The sequence below is a fragment of the Ambystoma mexicanum genome, chromosome 8 (assembly GCF_040938575.1).
Source record: "Ambystoma mexicanum isolate Mex_15411 chromosome 8, UKY_AmexF1_1, whole genome shotgun sequence".
Lineage (NCBI taxonomy): Eukaryota > Metazoa > Chordata > Amphibia > Caudata > Ambystomatidae > Ambystoma > Ambystoma mexicanum.
In genome coordinates, this window is record NC_090929.1 from 178,390,080 (window position 1) to 178,411,189 (window position 21,110).

General features: G+C 43.2%; 1 protein-coding gene across 1 annotated transcript in view; it reads right to left on the reverse strand.

Annotated features, from left to right (window-relative positions):
- Positions 1-2,027: 2,027 nt before the first annotated feature.
- NOTCH1 (notch receptor 1) overlaps positions 2,028-21,110 on the reverse strand; it is a 120,419-nt gene continuing 101,336 nt past the window's right edge. Inside the window, exons 19-34 of the mRNA XM_069609590.1 lie at positions 19,233-19,434; positions 18,880-19,033; positions 18,075-18,259; positions 16,913-17,045; positions 16,213-16,470; positions 16,007-16,119; positions 14,423-14,991; positions 12,921-13,349; positions 11,491-11,639; positions 10,698-10,914; positions 10,389-10,473; positions 9,988-10,153; positions 7,905-8,203; positions 6,744-6,891; positions 6,557-6,654; positions 2,028-5,308 (exon numbers count right to left, since the gene is read on the reverse strand). Coding sequence (XP_069465691.1) covers positions 3,893-5,308; positions 6,557-6,654; positions 6,744-6,891; positions 7,905-8,203; positions 9,988-10,153; positions 10,389-10,473; positions 10,698-10,914; positions 11,491-11,639; positions 12,921-13,349; positions 14,423-14,991; positions 16,007-16,119; positions 16,213-16,470; positions 16,913-17,045; positions 18,075-18,259; positions 18,880-19,033; positions 19,233-19,434 — 4,621 coding nt within the window. The 3' untranslated portion in view covers positions 2,028-3,892. The remainder of the gene's footprint in view (positions 5,309-6,556; positions 6,655-6,743; positions 6,892-7,904; positions 8,204-9,987; positions 10,154-10,388; positions 10,474-10,697; positions 10,915-11,490; positions 11,640-12,920; positions 13,350-14,422; positions 14,992-16,006; positions 16,120-16,212; positions 16,471-16,912; positions 17,046-18,074; positions 18,260-18,879; positions 19,034-19,232; positions 19,435-21,110) is intronic.

Sequence of the window (21,110 nt, forward strand, 5' to 3'; positions counted from 1 at the left end):
TGGTAGCAGGTTTCATGGTGAATTTGTCAGCTAGATATGGTGGTGCTAGATGATTGAGGGATTCATATGTGAGGCAGATGGTTTTTAAGTAAATTTTTTGACGTATGGATAGCCATTTGCAGGCTTTCCTGGTGTCGGAGATATGCTCTCGTCTAGGAATGTTGAGGGCCGCGCGCAGAGCGTTATTTTGTATTACCTGCAGCTTGCTGAGTACAGATTGATTAGCACCTAGGTACAGGCTGTTGCAATAATCCAGTTTGGATTGTATGAAGGCCCTGGCGAGGGTGAGGCAGCTGTTGAGAGATAGGAATGGTCTGCTGGCCCTAATGAGCTTGCTGGTGTAGGCAGCGGCTGAGGCGGTCATGTTGGTGTGTTTGGTGAGGTTGGTGTTGGCATCTAGATAGAAGCCAAGGGTTTTCACACTTTTGGCAATAGGGATGGTGTGGCCATCGATGGTGATGTTATTGTAGCTAGGATTAAGTTTTGCACACTAACAATCTTTGTCACTATTATTAACCCTTCCTCGTAATCAATTTGTTGACCTCAGGAGTGTGAAGGACTGAGTCGGCCGAGCTGGGGTAACAAATCCACAACCTCAAGGCATTGTCCTGTTTCTAAGGTGAGGACGTTGCATTTGAGCTATTAGACCACATGAAAGCTATGGGAGGGCATCACATGCTCCAGAAAAACAAGGAGGGCGCATTTCTCAACAATCACTGCTCTCGGTCAGTGGGTGAGATAATCATGATGATTTGCTGTCTTTATACACACTCTCCTGTGTTTCAAGGTGCCTAACTTGGGGGATAAGGAATTCTCACTGTAATGACTTGCCCCTCGTGCACCAACGCCCATAATTAACCTAATCTATGCAAAACCTAGGGGATATGCAAATGCTTTGTTTTGCATGTTTCCATGATCAACTCGATTTTTTAAGATCAGGATGTGAGGCACAGTGGTCCATCCATGGCCGTCAACTGTTGAATGATCCAAATGATTATATCAAAGAGAGTCAAAAGCAAGGAGGAAAGCTTGGTTGTTGTTTCAAGCAATTAGCTTCCACCCGCCTTAGGACCGTGTCAATGGTATGCCCACTTGTGGGGGTCCCCTTACGTGGGTGGCCCTCCCTCCAAGCAGAACCATGATCAATGTTGCATTATACAAATAATGGACTCAACCAACCCAGTAAGATGCCTAAGCATATACAAAAGGGAGGGAGAAAAGAAATGCAGAGGAATCTAACAAAATCATAAACTACCACAAGCATGCAGATTTTCATAACAGAGCACAGTTGTCAAAAAGAGCACCCACTCTTAGCATATGATGTACAGAAAGTTCCTCCAACTCCCACAAACAAAACACTGGATCAAATTCATAAGGACCTGTGTATTGTGCCAACTACTGCAAAATGTCCTATTCAAGAGCACCCACGAAAGCGTTCATAGATTCTAAAACCAATCGGCCATGAGCCCACTGAGCAGTACCAAGTTGGACCATCCAGGCTCTCCACTGAGTTTTCCTGGGTTAAAATGGTTTTCTACACAGCCGTTGGGGGCTGCAGATCCAAAATACCTTTGTAAACCTGTTCCAGATCATGTGACCAGCCATAGAGAAACATTAGGAGCATAACCTGGGAATACAGGCAAGAGTCAACCATGCAGATCTTAACGGGTGAAACTGTAAGGTTGTGGACCCATGGCGAAAAAAAAAAACGATGAAACTATTGGCCTTTTAAAACAATCTGAAAAGAAACAGTTTCCAGTAGACATTCTATTCCAATCTTCCACTGACTCGTGCCCGTCCGAGAGTCCTCAACCGAGTGCTCATGCCCTCCCTCATGTAATTGAACCATCTACTAATTGATGTGAAGGGGCTATGAGGCGACAAGCAGGCGCTGTTCCAAAATACAAAATGAATTACAGAGGCAGAGATGGAGAGTGATGCAGCGAGGGAAAGCCAAAGAGAGAGAGAAGTTAAGTGACGGAGAAAAGACAGAGGAGCGTGACAGAGTCTGAGGCTGGGAGAACAGGTTAAGAAAACGTACCATTCGCTTTTATTAAAATCTAAACTCCTTTTAGCATCATTTTATTAGAGGAAGACACATCAGAATACAAAAAGGTAACCAAAAAAATACATTGCTTTTGCAAACTACAACTTTGCAGGTAGATACATATTACAGCATTCTTTTGTAAACTACAGTACAAAGTAGTTTGTAAAACATTACTGTAAGTACTGGCACCGGCCGACTTTACCACGCCTGTGAGGTGTTGCAGCAAAGTCAATACAGCACAATTTTACCAAGAAATAACATCTTGATGGAAAGGTTGAAGACAAGTCCCTTTCACACACACACTCACATCAAATGATTGTTGCTGTTGGGCTTTTGAAAATATTTAACTTTTATTTTTATCCTAAGTAAACACAGGGTTGTGTTGCAAGCAGTTCCATGATGTTCTTGTGTGTTCCATCCCTGCTATCGGTAGACGATAGTTGCGATAAATCCTGTGTGGCATAATATAAGTTTCACTTGCTTAGATTTTTTAAACAAAATCCTCTTTTTACAACATATTTACAAATATAAAACATCGGCCACAGGCTTATACGACACTACATGGTTGAGTTTTTTGTCTCTCACGGAAGTATGCACCTTTGTACAAAGGATGAGACACAGCAGTCAGAATGCCCAGTCTGGTGACAAGTCACATAAAAGGTTACCTGTCCCTCTGAAAACCAAAAATATCAGTGCGCACATACATCTAATAAATAGTTTGAAGAGGTGGACTTAATATTACAGGTGGGTGAAGTCAGATTCTTTCAACATTTTCAAGGATAAGATTTGCTTATAAATATCTAATACTCAATTGAATGCAAGCCGTTTAGTTTACAACACCAGGGATTCCCATCAGTAAGCCAGTTAGAGCCCATCAAAGCATCAAATACCAAGTCCTCCAATGGGATCTTATGCTGTAGGGTTACTGCTGAAGTTCAGGAGAGCCAATGCAAATTATTAACAATCTTTTGTAAAGCAATGCTGCCAATTCCTTTAACATGCTTGCCCCAGCTCAATGTGTTCACTCTTATATCATAAAATAAGCACACACCATGAAAATATTATCAGACTATAAAAATATATTTAACATCCATTCATGTTCTTTCTGAATTCTTTTAGGGAACTGTCATTCAACACGTGTGCTTTTTAGGATACTCTATGATGAAATTTAGCTTATTGAAATTTTATGGCGCAGAAATTCTAGGATTCAGATTTTCAGCAGTAGTCTGTGTTCAAAGTAAGAACAAAAGATAGAGCTAGTTGTGAAAGTCAAATATACATACAACTTTGTAATACTGAAACTGTAAACAAAGATTCGTGATAAAAATGTGATCTCAAGAGTTTCCAGGGAAACATTTTTTTAAGATACGTTTCAAAACATAATGTCCATAGGTTTCCTGTTGTTCCATTTCCATGTGCAGTTGATATTCACCCAGCCTCATTTCTTGTCTTTGCTTTCCAAGGGAAATCAATAAATACATGTATTTTTCACAATCAAGAATCTTTGCTTATATCTTACAAAAAAATATCAACATTATATTAATGATATGGATAAAAAATTCTCTCTGAAGAGCTAGTTTCAAATGTCTAGAAATGTAACAAAGCATTGAGCTTTGTGTCTTTAGAAACAGAATGTATAAATAAAAAAGGCAGTGTTTTCATTTAAAAGTACATAAATAAATACTAAAAAGTTTTTAAAATGTTTTTCTTCTGTATAAAAAAGTATAAAAGGATCCTTCAGTCAAACCACAGTGTCTTTAGAGTTTTTTCAAAAGTTTCTCTTAATTATATATTTAGTTAAACCTCAAGTTCCACTGTGTACCGCTGTCTCTAAAATAATTTAGGTCACTTAAATGCCTCTGGGATATGCCCCATTTGTGCCTGCATACTTGTAGGAGGGCTAGAAATACCTTCTGACCAATCGGAAATGTTGGAATGTGGCGAGGAGCTTGACCATTGGTCTGGTGATTCAGGGGATGGAGTCAAAAAGGGGTGATCTGACACTTGAAGTTGGTGGTTAGGGGTGTTATCCATAGGGGAAGAGTAACTGTGTTGGGATGGTGGGGTTAAAAACTGTGTAGTCGCCATAGACTGGGTCAGAGAGGCTGGCAGCGATGATGTTAGTAGCTGGGTATCTTGAGGCAAAATTGTATGGACAGCCATATTGTTGCCTGTCATCTGCTGCAGGTCTGCCTGGGTTAACTCATTACTGCAGAATACTTGACCAATATGATTGTTAGCAGTGGAGCTAGAATTGTGGTGTTGCTGCTGCATATTTTGCTGCTGCTGCATTTGATGCTGCTGTATCTGCTGCTGAATTTGCTGTAACTGCTGAGGCTGCAACAAATGGGTTTGTGTGCCCAGCCTGGTGTTTGTCATGGCCTGGTAGCCAATCATTTGGGACAAGCTTGTTGTAGGCAAGCCATTTTGCAGGGATGTCATCATGCCATGAGCTTGTTGGTGGGCACCAGACGGGACACCATTCCTCAGTGCAGTGTACGGGTTCGAAACCATCTCATTTTGTAACCTTGTCAGCCAATCACACTGGCCATTCATGGGTGGCCGCCCACCTACAGTAAAGTTTAAAGATCCACTGCTCATTACAGTACTGGGGCTTGATACAGAGAGATGGGAAAGGCGCGGAGGTCCCGACTCGAATGTCATTCTGTTGGAGCTTGCCATTGGCATGTCCTGCTTTACGGACATACCGTGATGACTATGGGTCATGTGGGCGTCAGTAATTCCCGGCAAATGATTCAGAGCCATTGATGGGGACTGCTGAAATGGAGAGGTCATCAGTGGCGGGGAAGCAACATCTGAAATGTATCCGTGAGGAGATTCAAGGGAGTCTACTGGCGACAATCCACCAGAGCCATCCAGGAGACTTTTGCCATCTTGTGATTTTTTCCTCCTGGCCTTCATGTCTTTGGACTCTTTTCCACTGCAGCCATTGCTTTTGATACTTTGCTTTCTGGCTTTCTTGCCATGAGCAGCAGGTTTCATGTTGGCCATGTAACCATTGGGAGAGCAAATTTGAGGTGACAATGTGGGTCCCCCAAGACCATTTTGCATCTGTGGGCTCCGCACTAGGTTATACTCGTCCAGCAGTCGCACAATGTCATGGTGCATGCGCTCTTGAGCAATGTCTCGGGGCAGCCTGTCCATGTGATCAGTGATGTCTCGGTTTGCGAAGTTTTCCAAGAGAACTTTGCCGGTCTCATAGCTTCCTTCCCTTGCCGCAAGAAACAATGGAGTTTCCTCCTGTAACATGGAGAAGACAACAAGGAAATAGACTTAAATCAAATCTTTGTTTTTCATTCTGATGTAATACTGTTACAATGTAGCCGATGCTCAAAATATAATCACACATTGAATCCTTTGCCCATCCCATTTGCATCTACATATTTTAACACACCCGCACACATGCACAAACACACCCACACCCACACACACTATACGACAGCTTATTGGTGTAAAACACCTACTGCTGTCCATATTTTTGTGCACAAAGTGAAGATTACCGTTAACCCTGGTTTCCCAGTCTGGAAACTGTACCATGCTTTGTGTAAATGGACCACTTACTCTGGGCACAAAGGTATCGCCTAAAAAATTACATTGAAAATAACGAGACCGAAAAGGCTGAATTCTTTTAATCAAATCTTTCGATTTTGTGCAACTTTTCCACAAACAATAGATGGGGGGTGGGATAACGGAATATATTATGGTAGGAGAAGTGTGGGTCTGGAGGGCCTGCGGGTGGTCTCGCCCGCATTTAAAATGGAAAAAAGTGCACAAAAAATAAAAGGCATTTTTGAAATTCGATTTAAAAAAAAATGTTTGGCATTGTTATTTTCTTTTCTGATATAACGTACATGCGGGCACAACTCAAGGAACACGTTGGTGGACGGCATCCATCCACTTTTTTCCACCTCTGTGTTTTAAAGCATTTTTTTAAAATGCTAATTTGCTGCACTAAATTGACATAAAAAGTGGCAGACCCAGCATGCAAATCCGGGTCGTGGGGCCTGAAAGACCAGAGACTTAGCACAAGACCACAGAAACTTCATATCATGAATGGATCAAAATGTCTCAAATTGACATTCTGCTATACAGCACAGATATTAGTACAAATTCCTAGATACACTTAGCCAGCATTGTTGTTAATACATCTACTCTTGGCAAATACGTATTCGTCCTGTGCACTTTCATAGAAAAGACAGTTTGAAATACATTTGCATATTTCACTTTAGTATTTATTTATTTATTACATTTATATAGCTCGCCTAAACCTCGGCATCCGGGCGCTTATGTCCACTGCCTGTTATGACACTTGCCATTGCGTACGTCAGAGTCCCCTCACTTATTTTTTTGTTACGACTTTAGCCCTGCAATTATTACTGATATTCTGGGTTACAGGCCCTGAAACTCTCCCTGGTAGAGTGGGCCCCTGTTCCAGCTGCTAGACAGGTTAATATTCTGTCTTTTTTCTGTCGATCTAGCGGCCATTACCTTATTGTCTTGCATGTCTTTATTGGCCCCATTCTTCAGAAGTACCATCGCAGCGTCCACATTGTTCACAGCGGCAGCCCAATGGAGAGCCGATTTACCTGCAGGCATAAACAGCACAGGGTAAGTACACACAGCACACCAGCAGCTCATTTGGCAAATGCGTGCTGCGAGAGAGCGCTTTGCCTACCGAGGTCGTCCACTGAGTTGACATCGGCCTGGGAGTTGATGAGCTCTTCCACCATGCCCTCCACTGCCAGGCGCGCTGCCAAAATCAAAGGGGTTGTTCCATCCTGCATACGGGCATCCAGGTCGGTAGCTCGGTTCCTGATCAGAATCTGTATGTACCAAGAAAGGTGAGGGTGGCAGAAGATATTAGGGTGATATTAAGGACTGTGTCTCACTACTTAGGTATTCATCTCTTCACTTTTAAACATATTTAGGCATACCCCCTTCCTACTAATCACACCCTTGCATGCGCCCATGAAGGTATCCCTATAGTCGTCCTTGAGACCTCTTCACAGTCTTCTGAGCCCCTCCCTCCCACACACCATGGCGCAGTACACAACAGCAATCAATCAATCAATCAATCAATCAATCAATCAATCAATCAATCACTATATGGCTTTTTTGGGGACTGGTGAGATAAGCGTTGTAGGATAAGGAAGGGACCGCAAACAACCTTTTAGATCCTGGTAGGATCCACATGATCTTTCCTCTTTCCAACAGAGATGCACCTCACCCGGGTTCCCATGATCACTGACAATCAACGATCAATTACGGTTCCTCCATAGTCGGTCCACGAGGGCCATGTTTTGCCCATGATAGTGTCTACATTTTTTATCAAATAGAGTGCTGCATTAGAGGGCACTATATATTTCTGGCGGCTACACTTCTACGGAACAGGATATGTTCCTTCGGTCTGATTTTGCTCTGTAGAGCCATCGGTAGGACACATTTATACGATACATCATGGAAAACAAAATAAACCTCCACCGTAACCCGAGAAGCCGAACCAACACCTGCAGAGCTTTGGAGTCTGGGGTGCTGCTAAGGAGTAATGGACGAGATTCACATGCGCAAAACCATGTTCTCTGCTAACTTGTCCACTTGCATGTGCTTTTACAAGCAATAGTGTAGTCTGCAAGAGAAGGTTAACTACTGCTTAGGGGGAATCTTAAGATCTTAATTCACGACATGTCTCAAAAGAAGGCGGCTCAATTATTCGCAGTCTGAAAAGAGCTTTTGACATCATGTACGCTACCTATTGGAAATCAATGCTTACATACTCTTTATGTTGCATCGGTACGCTGCGTTAGCACTGGAAGGATCAAGGATGGGGGCCTCTTACCTGGAAGACACCCTGAGCATCAGCAGCAACAGCAGCATGGAGCGGGGTCCTCCCCATGTTGTCCTGAACGTTGGCATCGGCGCTCGCCTCCAGCAGGCGCTTAGCGGCGTCTGAGCGTGCATACCGTGCTGCCAAGTGGAGGGCCGTCTCTCCTGTTCGGTCGGTCTGATTGTGCAGATTGGCACCTTGATAGAGGAAGTCTGAAATCATGTTGGCGGAGGCGTCCTCCTCCTCTTCACTGTTCCCCGTTTCGAGTCCTCCACCGCTGCATGAAGCGATCATAAGTGGGGTAAACCCCCCTGGAAAGAAAGGAAAACAATTGCAAGTCAGAAAAGGAGTATTTGCAAAAAGATCAAGAGCAGTCTTTAAATGTATTTAATGAGCGCATGCTAAGGCTACCAATTCACCATTTACGGGTGACGTCTACAAACTCGTTTCCGAGTACTCATCTCACTAATGTTTTCACAGGCTACTTAATTAAGCCATAGAGCTCATGGGGGCGGGAGCGGGTGGACATTAATGTTAATGTTAAAGATCATTTGTACTGCGCGGCTCTGAAAGATAAGAGTGTGGCGATAGGGGTCGGGGGGTGTTGAAAAAGCCTGAATTAGCACCAAGAGTGAAGAAGGGTGTTAAGGACGGCTGCGGGTACCTAAGACTCCTGAGGGAGCTAAGGGGATTTGCAACCAGGGATTAGGGAGGACCAGACGGGAGCCAAGAGAGGCGAGTTAATAAAGTGGGAATGCCGTCCCCTCCGTCTCACGTTGACGGCAAGATGCAAGAGGAAGGCGGGGCATGTTGCCACATGGGCTGTAGCGCAGAAGGGAAAGGGGCAGCAGCAGACAGCAATGGTGCAGGGGAGTCTGGGTGCAGGCACTGAGCACGCTCCGCTTGTCCCAGCCAGACAAGAAAAGAGGAATTCCGAGTGACTACCAGGTAATAGAGCCTTGCATTTCTCAGAAATCCCCGATCCTCGGCCAATCAGAATGTTCCATAAAGGGTTCTAATGTATGCGAATAAGGAGAAACCAAAATGGTATGAATAGGTTTTAACTCATTTGATCATAACTGTTTTTTAACCATTTCAGAATAATTTCACCCAGACCATGTCACATCATAGGCAATGTGATATATTGTATTGTATTTGGTTATTTATATAGTGCTCTTTCCCCAATGCGCTTTTTCCTCGGTTGGAATATCGTGCTTTCTCTTGAATAATGAGCCAGGCGAAGGCCAGATCAATGGGCGGATGCAAACAATAACATGTTACTAAATGTGTGAGAAGTAAACATTTGAAATGGATGCATGGGTGAGCAGGAGTGATAAGGAAATGTGCATGAGTAAATGCAGAGTTGGACTCTGAAGGCGCTGGGGATGCTGCATGCACTCTGGTGTAGTTGTTACGCCGCCTCTTCTATTTCCCTTTCCACCTTTATATACAAAGGGACTAATCAGATATCATCACGAGCTTAAAAATGCATTCACAAGTAGGTGTGTTTGTTTGTAAACAATGAAATGTTTTGCAAACAAAATAGATGTTATGTCCTCAACCTGGGTTGATAAAGAACTGCAAGGGGGCCAGGTGGTTTGCAAATGATTTACACTGATTTACCGTTTTTCAGAAAGATATAAAATAGGACTGTGATGGCATATGACAACCAAGAGACGCTTTCAGCATGTCTCCATTTACACCCTAATTCCTCTGATCCCTCTTCTGCACCCGGCTTTGCTAAATTTACATGTCATGTGAAGCAACACAATTTGAGCTCATTGCACCAACTTTTGTTGTTTTTGTTAAAAAAGAAATCTGCTTTATCACGTACTCCCAGTCACAGGGTTTTTTCAGGACCTCTACTTGTGCAAATCCTATTGCACAGAAAAAGAGCACTTGCTTTTCATATCATTTGTTCCCTGTGGAATGTGAATGGTTTCATAGTCCATCCGCCCTTCTACTCATTCCATATTTTTAATGAACAAACAGTGACTACAGGCATCCTCTTGCATTCGCCCTATCACGCAGCCATGTTAAGATAGACATCGAAGTCGCGAAACAAAAAACATGTAGGTAAAACGTCTGCCCTTACCGGGACCACGAACATTCACATCCATGCAGTCTGCATCAATCTCGCCTTGCGGTGGGGTCGGGGCCATGGCAGGGATTCGCAGGTCAGCAGCGTCCAGGTGCTGCTGGGTCCACTGCCGGTGATCGGGCTGATCGTTCATGTCCGCTAACATCGACTGCTCTTCAAACTAATGACGACAAGAATGGGGTCGATTAAACTGGGAGCATGGAGCTTGCCAGGAAGAAGTGGCATTAAATGACAAGAGGTCTACGTAAAATTCTATAGCTCCCTTCGAAAGGGTTCGTCGGATACATCGTTCAAGATTCTGCGGATTGACTCCGAAATTTTATTTTCAATCATGTTTACGGCTGACTCCACGCTCTACGGTCACGCAAAAAAATAACCTCTTGTAGCTGACTCACCCTAAATCTTTTGCTATCCAGTGTTTCTTCATCACCCCACTCATTCTGGTTGTCATCCATTAAGTCAGTGGAATTTTTTAGGGGTCTTTAAAATAAAGAGACAAGAGTGAATAAAACCCAAAGAAAAATTAACGATAACAGAATCTACAAAGGGCATTTGGCCATTAACAAAAACATCCATCCATGAGTTCTATTGTTTGGAATCTTATACTCGCATTATACATCAGACAGGTGCACGCTGACCTACGAAGCGTGCACAGAGGGTGCATCTCGTTGGCTGCAGCCTTGACGAATAATAAGATGACTTACTTCAAACCCACGGAATCCTCCCCTAGAGGCTCGCGTCGCTTCTTCTTGTTGTTCTCAGTCACTTTGAAGCCTTCGGGGAACCAGAGCTGCCCGTGCTCCCGGTGCCGCTTGCGGGACACCAGGACGCCCATGCCAATGAACGCAATCAGGACGACTGCCGCCATCACCACGTACATAAGGTACAGCTGTGAACCCTTTGTTGGCTCGCCCGTTTCACCTGGAAAGAGGCAGGGAGCGGTGAGATGCGGAGGCATTAAGATGCATTTCAAGCCAGTAACAGGAGCAAAAATGAAACGGAAGGAGTTCATATTAATCAGAATTGCTAACTATGCCTCCATTCAGCCCAATAAAAGGCTGCTGCACGGGGAAACTGCTTTACTTTCCTCCCTTTGGGAGCAAGGATTAGCAAACTTCAAATCAAGCGCACTTGCACTGAGCTGTTAAGACAAAGGATTTAGGGGGGATTTTCAAGATACAAACTTCAACACGTTGCATAGGCCATCGATCAATTTCTTGCTTTATAAAAAAAACGCAGTAATGATTTTGAAACAAATCCATTGGAGAAAAATAAGATATGGTCTATTCACTTCAGTGAGCAGAAAAGAGGGTGTCCCCCATGATATGACTGCCAAGCAAAGCAGAACTCGTGGCGGTGTTGCAGTGCTCATTATCTGAAAACTCAACATTATTTCAAAGGATGCTGGCACTCCCGGATCTACCGTATCAATTTCTTCCAAGTTCAATAGTACGCATCTCACCAGTTGATGTCTATCGGAGCACAATGACTACTTACTTTTGACTGCTTCAATCTTGTAAGGGATGTTGAGGTTGCCATGTGAGGCCAGGGCACCAAGAAAAGCTGCCACGTCAGTGGCACTTTGGAAACACTGGGACGAGGATTGGAAGCACTGGCGGTTGTCAATCTCCAGATACACAATGGACCTATAAGTATGACAACAATTTGCAAGAATAAGACGGAAGAACAGACAGGCACCTGATCAACAGAAATAAACAGAACATGCCAATATATACAGTTCCATCTGTTTTTGCGAAAACTTGCTGCCCCTGGTTATGAAGGTCAGTGAGGGTAACACTCTAATGACAGGGTACTTTAATTTGTCCAGAACTATGTTAAGTTTGACCACTAGCATTTGTAGAATATTTTTTGGGATGAATTCTTAGGTAACCCCAACAGCCACCATTAGGTCACTAGCAGGATTAATCATCTGGCAAACTTGTTTTATTTTTTATTTTAATTAATTTTATTTACATTGTAACAAAAACATTACATTTGAACAACAGCATCACCTATCAAACCTACAAAAGAAACCAACACCCCCCAGCACCCTGATCAACCTCCAGAGATGCCTTTGAACACTTTAAACTTATTCTGATTCCTATAGAGTACCCTTTCCATCAACGACAACCTGTGCATCTTATGTGCCCATTCGTCAACTGAAGGCCGGGTTGTAGACTTCCAGCCCCTAAGTATTAGCTTCTTAGCCAAGGCCGCTTCGAACAACCATCTCATTTGTGCCCTGGAAAGATCCCCCAACAAAGGGTCTTCCCTCAAAATTAGTCTCAAAATCAAAAGCCAACATCATCCAAAGGACTTTGTTAAAAATCCACTCAAAATCACTCCAAAAGAACCTTACTCTGTTGCACTCCCATAGCATGTGTTCTAGTGTACCAGCCACCTGTGTGCAACCCCAGCAGAAGCCATAGATGTATAAGCGTGTTGTTGGTGCCATAGAAGCGGCCAAACCATTAATGGAGAGTTGTCTATGAGGTTGAGTGAGGAGATGACCAAGGTGCGGTGGACGAAGATTTGTGGTAATGTGGCTCTCTCTTCTCTTAACCTGAGCGAAAGGTCTAGACAGATTAAAATACTGCATAGAGTGTATTGGACACCTGAACGTCTGTATAAACGTGGCATCACGAACTGGCGAGCTTGTAAATGACTACAAATGCTACAGTGATGTTTCGGCCCTAAGCTAATGCCTTTTGTTAGATATGCACGGGGATCACCCCTCAAACCTTGCGCTCCGTTTCCTCTCAACCTTGTGTAGGAAAGGATTTGGAAGCCTACCCAGCATTATTCATAATGAGCTGCCAGTTCTTATTGCGTTCTAGTCATGGACCATGACCCACACCATGTAAGGCATTTCTGTTTGAGATGCTTAATAAATACATACAAATGTGTCCATGAAATGCTTTACTCACCCTTTGATGTCCATTTGGTCTAGTTCCCTTCGCTGCCGGCTGTTGGATGATGCATAAAGGGACATTTTTACTTTGCTGAAGGCACTGGTAGAGACGTCGGACCAGGACTCGGTAGAACGTTTGATGTGATGCTTGGTCAGCTCTTCGTCGCTGCCATAATATGGAATGATCATGTACTCCCCTTTGCTGTCCTTCTTGAAAACCACATTGGTGTGAAGGACCCGACTCAGCTCTCGGAGGAAGTTGAAGGAGTTGTTCTTCAGCGTTTCCGGCGGTGTAAGGACGACAAGGACCAACGTGCCATCGGCAAGCTTCTCCGGCATGTTGTTGGAACAGTCCAACCCATCCCATTCACATTCTGCGTTATTGCAGCCTTGGTCACAGTGGCCATCTTGAAAATGATCTTTGCAGTACTGGTCGTACAGAGGACTGTAAGCAAAAGAAACCAAACAGCAGTGAGATTTTATTAAAATCAGTACAAATATTCCCTTTGTTACCTCATACTATATAATTCGGTCCAAAGAGAAAACTCGAATTTGTCCACACATTAACTTTTGTCAAAAAGAAGTAATAATACTGGCAGATTTTGCGCTAAATATTGCATGTCTGATTGAATGAACACTGTGTTTCATCTATAAAAATGCATCTAGCTTAGTGTTTTGTAGCTCTTTTGGGGGAGAACAACAGGAAAGAACTAGGTCTTTTAATGGGCCTGCAAATGTTTGCGATTGATGCCCGCATCTACTCTAGCAGAGGCAGGAAATGTAATGCTGCTGTGAAAACTGAATAAGTACCTCCACTGAGAGCCCGATTTGGATTCCTCACGCTTGGGCAAGTAACTCTTCTATTTCTGTCAACTTCCTTACATTTATGATGTTTTAAAAGAATGCATGCTTGAAAAATTTGCATGGGAATTACTGAGGGACTGGGTGGCTGAGAAACAAAAAAGCATTGAAAGACCCACACACCAGCGTTTAATGACGTTGCACTCCCCACACACACAATGTTTTAACGATAGTCTGTTTCCAGTATTTCATGACTGCTTTCAGTGGAGAACAAAGTACTCTTTGTTTCTAAAGTTACTTAATGAGCAAGATTCACAGATTCTTATTCTGACATGAGGGATTTAACATTTCATCGTTAAAGAAAAGTGACTATACAATGATGGGAGAAGGCTGATCAGCAAAAGGGTACTTGACGACTAAAAAGGCATTTCTATATAAAGTATACACAAATATTATGTCAATTTCAAAGTTGTTTTATATAGAACACAGCTGGCGTTGGTATGACTGCAGTATTCTATCATGCTCAAAATCAGGACGGGGGTGTATTGTAACAAATTATTGATGAATGTGTGTCAAGTAAAATCGGAAAAAGCTGAGTAAATAGTAGAATTGGGGATATAGAAACTTCACGGACAGTAAAGCCATATATATGTGCAGACTCCATCATCCGTCACAGAAACAGTGTATTCATAGGATGTCCTTGTTTATGCTACTTACTTGCACTGAACTTCCACTTTCTGGCAGTCAAACCCATCATAGAGGCATCCAGCATTGTTGCATTGGGAGTCACATTTGCCATCGTTAAAATACTTCCAACACTGCAGAGACTGAGTGCAGTTCTTCCAAGGGTCATTGAAATTTAAGGAGCAGTCACCGCCATCCCAACCGCAGGCATGGTTGTTGCATTGGGCATTGCAGATCCTGTTGCCAGCATACGAGGCGCAAACTGGTATTTCGCATTGCTCCTCAATGTCGGGAGGAATGATGTCCCGGCCCACGCCGCCGGAGAAATCGAAATCCAGAATGTGGCAGTAGAGGCCGTTGAATTTGCCAGGGCACACACACTGGTAAAAGGGGGCGTCAGGAACAAACTTGCAGGTGCCGCCATTATAACAGGGGCTTGAATTGCAAGGGCTGCTGACGGGATACTGACACTGTGGTCCAGTGTAGGCGGCAGTGCACATGCACTGAGAGGTTTTGTGGATGGAGACGCAGGTTCCGCCATGCAGGCAACGCAGATTCCCACAGGATCGTGAATCATATTCACAGGTTGCGCCATCGTAGCCCTGAAAGAACATCAAAATGATTACATTTTACACCCCCCTCAAATAAGACAATGATGGTCCACAAACGCAAAAGGGAAATCACAGTATGTACTCATTTTGCAAACAAAAATATGTATCTAATCCAGCAGATGATAAACGCTTTTATATCACATTTGCCTATAGATACCATTAAGAAATGCAAAGTATTAAACATAGGTTCATGAAAGCTTATTACGTGCTTCTTCTTTTAGCGTTTGGGTTAGTGCGCACCAGATCTACCCACTGTTTTACATTTGGGAAATAAGTAGGCTTTATATTACTGGATGCTGCTTCCTTCAGATTTAATGGCTTTATGTATTGTATTTGGCCAAATATTGCAGCCCACCAGGTCCACTAAATTACAAGGGGTTCTTTGAGCATTCACACATCATGCATACATAGGCATGGTATTGACAGATATATGTGTTAAGGCATCCCAATTTTTCTTATGAATCAAAACCCAGGGATACAGTCAACATTCTTTCAGCTGCTCGTAATCTTTCCCCAGATCTTTATCAGGGCAAAAATTATCCTAATGTTAAGTGCGGGCAAAAATATGCCATTGTTGTCTGGGTGATAGGCCCCAGGTCTGTGGGTTCCAACAGGGAGGTATTCCCTCTAAAGGCCACTTTCATGTAAAACCAAGGAGAGTACAGTCACTACTGAAATGACATTTGAGACAACACTGACAAACCGGCAATGTTTCCACTGAATAAATAGCTACAAGACCCACTCAATCCTCCTATGTAATGCCATTACGAGGAACCTCTCATGTCCCGTAACTGCCTTACCCTATCAAATCGGAGTAATGCTGTCAATTAACTGTATATAACTCGCCTTGTATAGTATGTCTGTAAATGTATACTTTGCTGCTAATGTAACATATGTAATGTCTATGTATATTGATGCTAGGTCTGTAACCTCTAAGATACGTGCCCAGATGCCTTTGGGCCAGGTGCGCTATATAAATAAAATAAATAGAAATACAAATACTTACAGGTGGGCATTTACATATAAAGCCACGATCCGTGTTGCTAGCAACTGCGCAAGTTCCACCATTTCTGCATGGCTTTCCCTTGCAGCCATCAACCACTGTATTGCAGCGCCGCCCTAGAATAGGAAACCGATGTGCTTATTAGAAAAGGAAGTGGGATTGTATGATGAGCAGCAAACGGGTCTATGTGAAGATAAGGCTCTGCGTACCTGCATATCCCTGCCGACATTCGCACCTGTAGTCGTTGACCAGCTGGATGCAGTTCTGGGTTCCCCGAGGGTCGCAAGGGTTGGATAGACATTCATTGACATCTCCCTCGCAACGCTCTCCAACAAAGCCAGGTGGGCAATTGCAGTTATACCCCCCAACTTTATCAATGCACTTCCCGTTGTTAAAGCACTTGGGTTCCAGGGTGACGGCATCAAAGAACGGAGTGCAGTCATCCACGTTGATTTCACAATGTACGCCTAATGCAAAGAAATTACATAAAATAGAAGAATCACACAATTGTTTTGATTCTTTCAAAATGATATAACTCTGACCAACAAGGGACAGATCATAGTGCCGGGTCAGTTTCATCTGCTCATTTCCCTGTCTGCTTAACACTACGGATTCCATTTCATGTTCATGCAGCCAGAAGCCCTACAAGGCCACTTGACCATAGAGGCTGGGCTAATTGACCCAAATCCAGTCATGATATCGGGAAATTTACAGTAATTATGCATAAGAGGAAATATAATATGGTCACTTGTGCATCATTCACTGCTCATGTGACACCTTGTAGTGAGCAATGCAATATATATCCTTTCCCCCGTGCTACTAAAGTGTAAGAGCGTAGACCAATGACCAGACTTGAAGCTATCGCTTCAGTGACTGAACCCTAAAACTGCCAGAGGTCCATGGATTTACCTTGTGTTCCTCTGGGACAAGAGCATTTGTAGGTGTTGACAAGGTCGATACAAGCTCCTCCATTCTGACAAGGGTGGGAGAGGCACTCATTGATCTCCTCCGAGCAGTTAACCCCGTGATAACCAGCAACGCACTGAAATGAGACAAGCCACAGAAGGTGTTAGGCGGACACCTACAGAAGGTGTTAGGCAAAACGGGCACTCATTTATTTGTTACTCGCTATTGTAAACACAATTCAATGTTGTAATGCTTTGCTGTTGCCAATTCATTTTAATTTAGCAAAGGAGTGAACCCCTGCACCAGTGGTCTGCAACCTTAGGCTCCCAAGATGTTTTGTACTACATATCCCATCAACCCTAGCCCACATAGTCAATGGTGAGAGATCATGGAAATTGAAGTTCAAATTATCTGGAGCACTGTGCTCTACACAATGCAATAAATGAAGTCAAAGACATTGCTCCATGTGCACTCTATTTTTGTATTAGCCATTCGTTTTACTCTAAACAAGAGCTATTTACATACTGCTCACTCAATGACACTGAGCCATTGCATGTTTACTACTGTTGTCATTTTTGCTGTTCATGTATGTTGTTATATTGTGATAACACCTGCCAAAAGACTCTATGCAAAAATTGCGATCAATTTCTCAGATGACTGCTGTAGCGGGTGAGGAATGGGTATATTAAATAAAAGGCAGTGCTCTTTTTTAGGGAGTTGCCTAATCATCTTCAATTTAATATGTATCTGGCCATTTATATAGGTGTCTTCTACACAGTGTGGTGTCTGGATCTCAGTGCTATCATTCTGTATGGGTGAGAGCCAAATGGATGTGGGGAATGCTGGGTGATAGCAAGAGAAGAATGAGACAGGCTGCAAATCATCAGGCCAAAGTTTAACTCAAGAAAATCTACCACCACAGCAAGAACACAAGAGGGTCAATTTCTAAGAAAAATAAATGAACACATGCATCAAGTTACATGCCCAAGATTACACCGAGTGCCAGACGATAACCAGGCATAGAAAATGGCACCTGTTATAAAGCCATGTGATTAAAAGTAAAGACAGTTCCTCGCCACAGAATAGATGACATTGCCACCGAATATTATGAATATGATGTATGCACATTTTCACATGTTTTCTCAAAGTAGAAGAGCGGGCATACCTCGCATGAGTAACCACCAAGATAGTCAGTGCAGGTGGCGCCGTTCTGGCAAGGGTTGGGCGAGCACTCATCCACTTGCTCTTCGCAGTAGCTCCCAGTATAACCCGCCTGGCACCGGCAGTGATGGGTGTTGCCGGTGTCTTCGCAGAGACCAGAGTTCCTGCACAGATTGGCGACCTCGACTCCTAAACGATGACAAGTAACAATTAGCATCTGCGACACACAAGAAAACACGCTCATATCCTCGTAATCAGTCAGTGGCTAACATGAGCTTTGTCGGAGGAGTACAAAGCAAATGAAAGTTGGCAATGTCTTCAATAAAAAAAGAGACCGGTTACTTTAGTTACTTGCAGTATACTGTAGAGACATCGTACGTTGTTCCAAGGATGTATCCCCGTTGATCTCATGTATAACTATGTGCTCTGTGCAGGAAGCGACGTTTACAATAAACGTGTTTGTCCAAATCATCAAGACTACTCCAGAAAATGCATCAATGTCTAAAATATTTTTCTTTTCATGGACAAAGGTTTTTCTTCTCTTTTCATAATATAAACATTAGACAGGAGTTTTGTGAATGCCATTTCTTGTTAGCACCCAAAGTATTAATCAAAAAACAATTCCTTGCATTTCAACTTTGGCTGGATTTAAGAATCCACTAGTTGGCAATTGGCATGTACAGACCACCCCCCACCCCCCGAACGTGTCCCCAACAATATACAACATTATATTCAAAAAAGGATTTCAGAAGGTCTACTGATTGTCACCCACATGATCAGACACACATTTGCTTAGTCACTGTATTCACCTTGCTGTTTGGCAGCCACTTCGCAGGAGACACTGGGTACGTCACAGTAGAGACCTGTCCACCCGCTGTTGCACTCACAGCGGTAGAGGTTGTTGGTCTGCCAGCACTTGCCGCCATGCTTGCATGGAGAAGAATCACACCAGCGCACAAGATTCTGGTGGAAAAAACAAAAATGTTCAGAAATTGTCCTAGCGTACGAGCCCTGGAAACCAACACAACAGAACATGAGGACGGACCAGTTTTGGAAATTAAAGAAGCACTGCTAGAAATAAGCGTCCAATTAATGCCCATTATTCTGATGAGGAAGGGTTGGCAGTTTTTGAGCGGTTGTCTTTCACTCCTTGGGTACTTACTTGGCAGTTCAGGCCCGTATAGCCCTGCGGACAGGTGCATTTGTATGTCCCGTAGCTATCTTGACAGGTCCCGCCATTCAGGCATGGTTTGGAGTCACACTCATTGATGTCGTGTTCACAGTAACTGCCTATGAAGCCAGCTGGGCACCGGCAGGTGAAGGTGTTAATGCCATCCACACACGTGCCACCATTGAAGCAAGAGCTAAAACAGAAGAAACACACACACTGATGAGCACACATCTCCACCATGTAACCGTTGCAGTCTTTAACTACAGGTTTGAAACACCACTTCCTCACCACTTAAACTTACAAAGTAATGATATTGTGATTCTTTTGAACATAACATATTATAAGGTATTTATAGCCGGGTTAAGCGCATGCCTCTGATATGAGGAAATCCTGCTCTTCAGAAGTATGAATCCTGGCAGGGCCGACTCAGATGTTCATCCTTCCAAGGTCAATCAAAATTGGCTAATAATAAAAACTACTGTTCCATCTCCTAGAAGCGAGAGCAACCCAGCAAGGTGTGTTCTATAAAGACCTCACGATATATCATAGACAGGATGACTCACATAAAAAGTTCAAGCGTATAATGGAGAGCATAGACTTGCATGCTTGCAGTTGCAGGAGCACTCAACGGGCACGGGCAAAGCCTGGTTCATCGACAGATCCAGGTGGATGTGGGCTTGTAAGCGAGCCCGCAAATCAGCCAGTCTGCCCAGTGTTGAAGTACACATAACCTTTATAGGGCCATTTCTGAGCTTCCATCTCTTGCCAGAGGAGGTTTGCAGAATGACCATCTGCTCTGACAGCTACAAATCCTTCAAACTTGTAACTTAAATTATACCCATCCTTATTTTAAAATTGTACATCTTGTTTAATCATCTGGTAACATCAAAAACTCATTAGGTCCATCTAAGGATTTTATTTTTGTTATGATGCAACCTTTCAGCCTCCTTTTTGGATGACTATTCAATAGAGGTTTCATTTTAGACATTCTTCCTATGTGAAAAATGCTCCAGCCTTAATAGATTTTCTCACCCATGTCTGTATTTTCCCATTAGTCAACATATTGTATAGTGCACTCACCAAAGCCAAACCCTTGGTTGAAATGTGGGAATATCACTCACTGTAATATCTCTCGTCATTACATCTCTTCTTGAACAATCTAATCTTGGCTTTTCTTTTTTTGTTATGTAATGGAATAGGATAGGATAGGCTGCTCATTGAAAGATTTTAGTTGGACTGTGCAACACCTGGCAGTTATCCGAGTTAACGCTCAAACATAGCTCACCAGTTCAGCTCTAAGATGTGTTTTGTTTTATCCAATAGTAAAGTTATTCTCGGTCTTCTGAAGTATTAACTATCTTCATGAAATGTGTGCTATCTATTCTTATTGTTATTTGGCATTTATATACCGCTCCATATATCATTGGTGTGATCTCAAAGTGCTTGTGGGTTGAACGCCCTTGGGGACCGTAGTCCAGGTCAGTCGAGAGAGTAGGGTAGCATACATGTTTAGTATGAAGTCCCCCATCGATTTATTCCATCCTCTCAGTCGTTTAATAGCAGTTCTAATGGTGAACCTTTATAATGGCTATATTCCAGATGGACCATGCTTGCCCGTGGGCTTCTTGCTGTGCCGCGGTGTGATTGTATCTGCCCCATCCTTTCACAGGGAATGTTTTATGTGCAGGACGTGCTTGGACCCATCAATAGCCTATGTTGGCCCCACTTGCAGATGGTGATGCATGTATAAGAGTTGACTGTGAAAACTCAACCTACTCTCCACGTATACAAGCTACAGCGGCTCCATCGGTGATGGAACTGAAATGAAAATACACTACTTCAGACCGAGCGTAGACGGAGTAGTGACAA